Source organism: Solea solea, chromosome 13 (genome assembly GCF_958295425.1).
Source record: "Solea solea chromosome 13, fSolSol10.1, whole genome shotgun sequence".
Classification (NCBI taxonomy): Eukaryota; Metazoa; Chordata; class Actinopteri; order Pleuronectiformes; family Soleidae; genus Solea; species Solea solea.
The window spans coordinates 26,329,919-26,339,138 of NC_081146.1; the positions used below are offsets into that span (position 1 = coordinate 26,329,919).

Here is a 9,220-nt window from a genome sequence, read left to right on the forward strand (position 1 = left end):
TGGTTTGGTGTTTATGATCTGTTGCTCCACCCACCACCAAATGCTGGACCTTAATGAAACTTCATCTGTTCTGAAAAACGTGGCGAGAAGTTCAAATACAGACGGGTGAGTCGATTTTAGTGTGTTTATACAAGTATGAGTGGATTTGAGTTTTACAGTAACCCACAGTGGACAAACTTAAACATGTTCTGATTGTGACTGAAGGTCAGGTTCAACTCTCACAGACACGTGTGAAGAGAAGAGTGAGGTGAGTGTTCATCTGTGACAGGAAACTACACCAAAAACTGCTGAAAACATTTTATATACGGTGCCTTTAAGGTCGCTGTTGTACATATTTGACATGCATTATGAATTACGACATATTTACTGTGAAACAAACACGACACAAGTGATATTAACGTTGATTGCGTTGGAATCCTGGACTCGAGGTACGTGAAGTTTCTGAGTTCCGATGACAAATAGAACGCAGCGGTGTGAGACCTAGTTTTTCAGACCCACTTGTGTTTATCAATTCTCTCCACTAGATGTCACTGTTTGGCAACAACTCGACTCTTTAACCTGACATCGTTGTGACAGAGGGTGAAATGTTTTCTTCAGTCTGGACTGTAATGAAGCAGCAGGTAATGTGAAGATGTTTGTTTGTTGTGTTTTTTTCTCCTCAGTCGTCCTCGCGCCTCCTCTGAGCTCCTGCAGGGATGAAATCATCTGTTACCAGGCAGATTTCACTCTCATGGAGCCAATAAAGGCGTGTTGAATAAATTCAAACCTTCATCCTGAGAAAAGCTTCTTTTCCCCATCAAACCCACGAAGGTTTGAAACTTGTGACCTGAAAAACACAAAGCTCTTTCTAAAAAAAATACATTTATATAAATATAAATATAAATATGCAACAGTTCTACTCACGATTATGCACTTTTTGCAGTTTTGCTGCTTTAGGAAAAGGAGTTAAATCAGTGATTAGAGTCATGTGACCTGAAGTCATTTAAATAAATAAGTGAAATCTTTTTAGTTTTATTACCAAACTCTTTCTTTCCCATGAGTCCAAGAGAGTGACGTGGTCCCGGTTTTCTGATCATTCTCACTGAAACATCCGGGATTATTTCAGAGTTTGGCCACTTGTTCTTTTGCAGAAGACAGAAAATATGCAAATATAGAGAATTATGGGAGTAAAAATAAACAGAAAAATAGAATAATTATGAAGACTTTATATTCCTCTAAAGTCAATTTCACCTTTTATTGTTATGTTTTTTTAAAGTCTTACCTCTTCTCTCCATTTGTCCGCATCCATGTGTTGACTGGAAAAATGAGTGACCATCATCATCAGCAGCAGCAGCAGCAGCAGCCTAGTAAACACTTTCACTGTCAACATCGCTGCAAACCGCGGTAAAAATGTGCGTAATCCGCGCGTAAATTCGCTCCAACTCCGAAAGAAAAGCGTTGATTTTCTTTTACTGAGAGTCAGAGAAGAATCACCCGCGCGGCTTCTCTCACGATGCGCCAGCACCGAGGATCCACGAAGGCTGCTGCGTTTTTACACACAGCTGGAGTGAGAGGATGAATGAGGATGAGGATAATGAATTATTCTGAAGAGTCATTTCATGTTGTAGTTGGGCTCAGATTCATGTGCAGTGAAGAATCGTGAAAGAGGTAAACGGAGTCTCTGTTCTGAGGTCACGTCAATGAACGGGTTCACAGTTCATCAACTCACCTGCAGCTGGCGCTAAACACGCGCTTTACTGTAAACTCCTGAGAGTTGGAGAAATATGACTCTCTATATTAAAATACCATCAGACAAACATTCATTTTGAACTTTTAAGACAAATATAATAAAAATATCTTCTAGTAAAATCTGTAAAAACACATTTCTGTTCTCAGAGACTTAATCAATGTTTTTAAAACTCCATTTTTTAATCCAAAGGTTGTTTTTTGCTTGTTTTTGATGATGACCTGTGACCTGTTAAAATTTAAAAATTTTACTTCTATTGAAATATACTGTATATATATGTGTGTATATATGTGTATATATATATATGTGTGTGTGTATATATATATATACAAAACAAATCTATACAGATTTGTTTTTCTCAGATATAAACAAATCTGCATCATAAACAAAAGAGGTTTTACTGTCTTAAAAATAACATTGTATTATGTCACAAGGTGTAATTACTACTGAAAAAATAGCAATGTAATAACTAAATAATTAGTTAAAAAACATGTTGACATACTGAAGGTTTATTTACTATCTCAAAAATGACGTTCTATCTCACATTTGACCGACACGTCTCAAAAAAGTTTATTATAGAAAAAGGTTGAACTATTTTTTTATTTCCTTACTCTTACAATTACAAAAAAAAACAACTAACTGTGACACATTTGACTTATCGGCAAAATCGTGCAATCGCAAAATGTGAAAATAATGATAATTTATAATATTCTAAGTTGTTGTTTAGTTACCGAAAATGTTTGTCAAAAATAATAATGAATTAACTCTAAATGATGAGTTATTACGTCACAATTAAAATGAAATAAAAGACGTTCCCAGCGCGGTGTTTGGGGCTTTCGCGTTTTCAGACTTGTGTCCTCTTAGGGCTTCCGTAAATATGACCCGCCCCCTGATTTGAATCTTCACACTGTGTAGAAAATGGGAAGTGATGGAGAAGAAACTAAAGTGAAACTAAAGTGAAAACAGATGCAGACGCAGAGTTTGTCGATGTTGTGGTGTGTTCACGGTTCACCGTGAGTCACGGTATCATCACCATGACTGTGCTGCGTTCAAACTCCCTGCTGCTGCTGGTTCTCCTGTGGTTCCTTGTTTTGACAGATCATGTGACTAAAGCAGCAGCAAAGACACCGAGGACACAACAGGGCAAAGGTCCCGAGGACACGGAGCTCCGGCTCCAGAGATCCAGGAAACCCTCCGCTCCGTGCTTCTCTGCCTCCGGGCCTGAGCCTGGAGACCCCGCAGACGCCTTCAAAGTCCTCACTCTGGACGGGGAGTTCTCCTACGAGCCCGGGGCCGCGCGTGGCTCCTCCACGATCATCCACGCGTTCACCAACAAGTCCGCGTTCCTGGAGTGTCTGTGGAGCTCAGAGGAGTCCGTGGATTCTCTGTTTCAGGATCTGCCGGACAGCGCTCAGCTGCTGCTGCTGTCGATGGACGAGTCTGCGGTCACTGATGCTCTGTGGATGCGCGAGCAGCTGCACCGAGCCGCCGCCAAGCACAGGTGGGCAAAACCAACTCACTACATGACTTATTATGTATTTACATTAAAGACATTTACTGCCTCAGCGTGGAGAGTTAATGTCTCCAAAGTCTGACTCACTACTGTTTGTCTCAATAATAACACGAGTTACTGTCTTAATGATAAACGACCTCAAACGTTTCACTATCTCAGATATAATGACGTGAGTTACTGCCGATGTGCCCTTCAGGATTCCCACTGGTCATTGAAATCCTTGAAAGTTTGTGAATTTGGAAAAAAATATCAACTCAACTTCTTTCATTCACAAAATTCAAACACTTTAAATGTGTGTCTTTTTAGGGTGATTTTCAAAAACTTTCAAGGGCCTTGAATTTTTTTCCTCATATTCAAAAACCTTCAAGGAGGTGTTCCATAGGTTGTCAAAATCTTTGAAAGTTTGTAAATTTGAAAAAAAAATTCAAAGCTCATAAAAGTAGCCCCTCAAGGTTCCTTGAAATCCTTGAAAGTTTGTGAATTTTGAAAAAAATATCAACTTCAACAAAATTCAAGCAATTTCAATGACCCATAGGGTGATTTTGAAAAAACTTTTGAGGGCCTTGAATTTTTTCCCCAAATTCTAAAACTTTCAAGGATTTCAAGGAGGCTTAACATGCATGTTAACCTGGTACCCGGTGTATTTATAATAAAATAATATGTATTTATTAACACTGAAGGCTAAAGAGAGGTGTGTGTGTGTGTGTGTGTGTGTGTGTGGGAGTTTCTTCTCTCACACACACACACACACACACACACACACACGTGTGAACAGTGTATTTCCTGACAGTTCTGTGTCCTCGTGTCTTTGACGTCCTCACATGTGCGACTGTGTCTCAGCAGTAAGAAGGAGGTTCTGTCCAGGATTCACATCTCTCCAGTGCCGGTCTTTTCTCTGGGGAACTGGATCCCGTATGTCCTCTACACCTGGGGACGCAAACATGGACTCTCACAGGCCGTCTTCACCTCGGACGGTGCGAGTGATGAGTTTGACGGACAGACAGGCGTCTGCTGAGGTGTCTGTCGTGTGTAAGCGTGTTGTTTTTCTTCCTCACAGGATGGAAAATGCCGGCGATCATCAAGCGACTGGACGCCAGGTACGACTGGCTCAAGGGACGCTGGGGTCAGGAGACGTTTAATTTGACCGACGCAGGAAATGGATGTGAGCCTTCGCCGTCCGTGGCCGGTGCTGTGGCCTGGGTGTCTGAGGGCAACTGCTCCTTCTTCACTAAGGTCAGCTGAGGAAACTGAAGTTTGTAAACCACTCGCTCTCCCACACACACACACACACACATACATACTCACTCTCCCACACCAAACCTCACAGAGAAAATCAGTGATTTTAACATCACACACTCAGGAGTTGTTGATCCACTGCTGCCTCCTTCACTAAGTTCTAATGTCTTATTTTAATGAATTCAGTGTTTGAAATCATTGGTTCAGATTGACTTCAGTGACACAAAGTGACCACACGAGGCAGCAGAGGACAGCTCCTGTGTGGGACAGAGTATTTCTCTTGTTTTAAATGTCTGACACATTAACGTCTCCAGTCTCACATCACCGTCCCCTCCTCGTCCGTCTCAGGTGCAGAACATGTTTAAATCCAACGCCTCCGGCGTCCTGGTCCATGCTCTGCCTGGAAACCCGATCCAGGACATGAACTGTGTTAAGGATGAATGTAATTCTTCGCTGGACATCCCAGCTGCCATGGTGCACCTGGAGCCGGCGGTGGCTCAGGCGCTGAGGTGAGTGACGTCGATGCTTCAGATTAACTGTTCTCTTCAAAGGTTAAACTCCAAGGACTCAGTGCCCGCGTATTATCTCTCAGGGGAAAAGCTTCGTCTCTGCAGAGACAAAACAAAGAGTATTGGTTTATTTTCATGTCCTAATAAACAATTTAACGTTTTTGTCCACAAACCAAAATGATTCAGTTTGAATCTCTGAAGTGGACTCAGTCCTGGTCTCTGAGGTGAACTCAGTCCTGGTCTCTGAGGTGGACTCAGTCCTGGTCTCTGAGGTGGACTCAGTCCTGGTCTCTGGTATGACCTCAGTGTGTCTCTCTGCTGTTGTAGGTTTGGACAGAAGGTGAATGTGTCCTTCCAGACGACTCCGTGTCCAAACTTCTTCATCAGCATTGACCAGCAGGGGGCGCTGGCTGAGATGGGCGGCTTTCTTTACCCCTCGTTCAGCTTCGTCAGCTGGCAGGCGCAGTGGTGCGTCAAACATGGCCGTGGTGATTGTGTGATTTCATGAACAGTATTTGTTGTGATTTTTGTTAGTTTTCTTCTCCAGGTTTGATTTCTACACAGAACTTCAGACCAAACTTCACCGTCCTGCTGACGTTCTGTCTGTGTTTGACAGAGCGCTGATGCATGGACACGCAGGAGCTGTGGCTACAGTCAGGCTGCCCTCAGGTACCCACGTCACAGACGCACAACGCCACAGACGCACAACGCCACAGACGCACAAACACACAACGCCACAGACGCACAACGTCACAGACGCACAACGCCACAGACGCACAACGCCACAGACGCACAACGTCACAGACGCACATACACACAACGTCACAGACGTACAGCGCCACAGACACACAACATCACAGACGCACAACGCCACAGACACACAACGTCACAGACGCACAAACACACAACGTCACAGACACACAACGCCACAGACGCACAACATCACAGATGCACAATGCCACAGACGCACAAAACCACAGACGCACAACGCCACAGACACACAACGTCACAGACACACAAGGTCACAGCGTAACCCGGAGCTTAATGAAGAGCAGCACACCCACTCTTAGCTGTCAATCACATAGCATCCACACCACAATACGTCCTCTGTATCTGTCTGACTCTAGGTAAGAGGCCACACGGCGGTGTAGTGGTTAACAATGTTGCCTTGCAGCAAAAAGACTAAGGTTTGTGAACGTTAACTGGACCGATGCTCCATAAACACTTACACACAAACCAGTGGAGTCACTTGCATTAGCTTCACTCTCTAGACTATTTTCACTGTCACATGACATGGAAACATCATTTTAAATGATAACGTGTGTGTGTGTGTGTGTGTGTGCAGGCTGGTTGGACGTGGACACTCTGGAGCTGGACGTGTCTCTGTCGTGTCCCAGCAGGAGAGACGTGTCCTGTGCTCACTGGGATCACACGGTGCAGCTGTTTGTCTGCTGCGATCGTCTCGGCCCGTACTGTAACGCAGAACTAGGCCGGTGGATCACGGCCTTCCGCAGGTGAGGCGACGACTGACCGCTCACACACAGGAGTTGTTGATCCACTGCTGCCTCCATCACTGAGTTCAAATGTCTTATTTTGTCAATTCAGCTTTAAAAATCCTTTGTTCAGATATATCAGATTTATAAGTGACCACACGAGGCAGCAGTAGACCAGCTGCTCCTTTGTCCCTGTGAGCTAAAATCACTGATTTTCTCTATGGACTTTGGTGTGGGAGAGTGAGTGGTTTACAGACTTCAGTGTGTGTGTGTGTGTGTTGTTTTGACAGAGGCACCGGACACTGGCTCACAGACGTGTCTCCACTGCTCCCCCTGCTGGACAGCAACAAATGCACGTTCACCATGAAGACGCCGCCGTGGGCGATGCCTTGGATGGTTTCCCTCAACCTGAGGTTCAGTGTCAGCAATGAGACGGGTAATTAAACCTCAACACCGAGATCGTTCCTCATTTAAATAATGTTTCATAATTCAGTCCAGTCTGAAAACACGGACGTTAAACATCTGAAAACACGGATGTTAAACCTCTGAAAACACAGACGTTAAACATCTGAAAACACAGACGTTAAATCTCTGAAAACACGGACGTTAAACATCTGAAAACACGGACGTTAAATATCTGAAAACACGGACGTTAAATATCTGAAAACACGGACGTTAAAACCTCTGAAAACACAGACGTTAAATATCTGAAAACATGGACATTAAACCTCTGAAAACACGGACGTTAAATATCTGAAAACACGGACGTTAAACCTCTGAAAACACGGACGTTAAACCTCTGAAAACACGGACGTTAAACCTCTGAAAACACGGACGTTAAATACAGTATCTGAAAACAGCAGAAGGGAGAATTTTTCTGTTTGAACATTTCCATTTTCACAGGTACCCGTGTGGATAAGCTCCGCCCCTTCAGGGTGATGTCACTGTACAGCGGGGGAACCTTTGACAAAAACTACAACAACAGGTTCCAGCCAATCAAGTTCACTGTCCCAGCCTCGACAAGGAAGGTGTGACCATCATTGCTGACCGTGTCTGGCTCCTCCCCCTCTCCCCCTGTCCAATGATTCCTCACCGTGTCTGGCCCCTCCCCCTGTCATCAGGCGTGTGTGTGTGTGTGTGTGTGTTTCAGGTGGAATTGTTCGCCGTCATCACAGGTCACGGCTACGATGAAAACCACTGCTGTGAATTCTGCGTCACCTCCCACCATTTTATCATCAACGCCACGTTCAACAACTCTCTGATATTTGACTCTGCAGGTGAGGACGAGTTTGGTCACATGATACACATGCGATGGCACCCCGCCCCCACAAGGGGGAGCTGCTCTGATGTTGTTTGTCTCTACAATTCATTCACTATAAAATATTTAAAAATGTCAGAAACATGGTTTTATAACATTTTGTAAAAATTTTCGTCATCGTAATTTATTTTGTGACGTTAATGTGTTTTTCTAACATTGCAGTGTAACATTTTGTTGCATCGTTTCTCAATTTTCTTTAGTCACGCAAGTCATTTTTCTTACGTTATTGACGCATTTTTCTAACACTGTTGTATGGGGAAAAAATGTGTCACATAAGTAATTTTTGTTAAGTTACATGTTTTTCTAAGATTATTGCGTTTTGCAAAAAAATTTTGTTGCGTAAATATTTTTTCTTTCGTTTTGCGTGTTTTTCTAACATGACATTGTTTTGTAAAATTTTGTTGCATTGCATCGTTTCGCAGATTTTTTTTTAGTCACATGAGTTATTTCTGTCCAGTATCACCGCTGGGCTGTACCACGCAAGTGATGGAGGGGGCGGTGCCAAACGAATATGGCACGTGGCTGTATGGGCGAGGAGGCTGGTGTGACGGTCTACAGGTTGCCCCCTGGAGGACGGATGTCACTAAACAGGTCTGTGAGTTTTTTTTACCTACACTGGTGTTAAGTGGATTTTTGTTTTAATATTTCCAGAGTTTTTTCTTTTTGCTTGTTTTTCTCATGGCTTTAAAAGAAAGTTGTGAATTTAACTTGTTAAAAAAACTCTCTGTTCCTGTCGATGACGAGAAAAGCCAAGGTCAGAGTGAACAGAAGAGGGTTCTTGATGATTCTGAAGAGTGTGTGTGTGTGTGTGTGTGAGACCAGAGACACTGTGATGTCATCACATCTCTTCCTGACTTGTTTCTCTAAGGTTCTCATTCGTCAGATTGGATTCAGATAAACTTTGACTTTCAAATGGAAAAAAATAAATGTTGTTTTTCATTTTCTTCTCTCAACTGTTGACAAACACAAGTTATTCTTCACTATTTTATCTTTATTGTTCATTTTGGTAGTTATTCCTTCAAAATAAAATAAACATTTTATGTAATTATTCTGAACGTCTCTCTGTTTTCCGTGTGTTTTCAGTTGGACTTGAGTGGATCTGAATCCAACACTGTGTTTTACTTCGGTTTGTTCGAGGGACGAAATCCTGATCCGTCTCAAGAGCCCGGATACATCATCATGTCTTCTTTCTTTGTCTTCTACAAGTGACGTAAAAACAAACTCTGAATGTTGACGTTCATGAGTGAATGAGAGGCTGAATGTTCTGTCAAATCTGGGATTAAATGTCTATTTTCCTACAGCCACTGTCACTGAGTACCTCATTTCTCACTCACTCACTCACTCACTCACATACGTCAACCAACCATTAGCATTTTGAAGACGTCTTCAAAGACTCTCCATGTGTCTTCTGGAGCTGAGGACACT

The 9,220-nt window shown here is 43.0% G+C and overlaps 1 protein-coding gene across 3 annotated transcripts; it reads left to right on the top strand.

Moving 5' to 3' along the window:
* The first annotated feature begins 2,634 nt into the window (after positions 1 to 2,634).
* On the top strand, positions 2,635 to 9,095 carry si:dkey-256h2.1 (uncharacterized protein LOC337520 homolog). Of its 3 annotated transcripts, none has more exons than XM_058648326.1 (12): positions 2,635 to 3,227; positions 4,080 to 4,213; positions 4,297 to 4,472; positions 4,824 to 4,984; positions 5,312 to 5,452; positions 5,532 to 5,653; positions 6,330 to 6,498; positions 6,768 to 6,913; positions 7,381 to 7,505; positions 7,628 to 7,754; positions 8,253 to 8,386; positions 8,879 to 9,095. In XM_058648326.1, exons 1-12 carry the CDS (start codon positions 2,761 to 2,763, stop codon positions 9,002 to 9,004), a joined length of 2,028 nt encoding a protein of 675 aa, XP_058504309.1. In that variant the 5' UTR covers positions 2,635 to 2,760; the 3' UTR covers positions 9,005 to 9,095. The 3 variants fall into 3 exon arrangements, with proteins under 3 accessions (XP_058504309.1, XP_058504310.1, XP_058504311.1); XM_058648327.1 differs by having other exon boundaries at positions 4,083 to 4,213; XM_058648328.1 differs by lacking the exon at positions 8,879 to 9,095 and having other exon boundaries at positions 8,218 to 8,333.
* Positions 9,096 to 9,220: the final 125 nt, after the last annotated feature.

Excerpts from the sequence above, each read along its gene's own strand:
- si:dkey-256h2.1 (XM_058648326.1), top strand. The coding sequence starts at position 2,761 with ATGACTGTGCTGCGTTCAAACTCCCTGCTGCTGCTGGTTCTCCTGTGG. Across the intron at positions 4,214-4,296 it reads GGCCGTCTTCACCTCGGACG|GATGGAAAATGCCGGCGATC; the intron begins GTGCGAGTGATG and ends TCTTCCTCACAG. Across the intron at positions 4,473-4,823 it reads ACTGCTCCTTCTTCACTAAG|GTGCAGAACATGTTTAAATC; the intron begins GTCAGCTGAGGA and ends CGTCCGTCTCAG.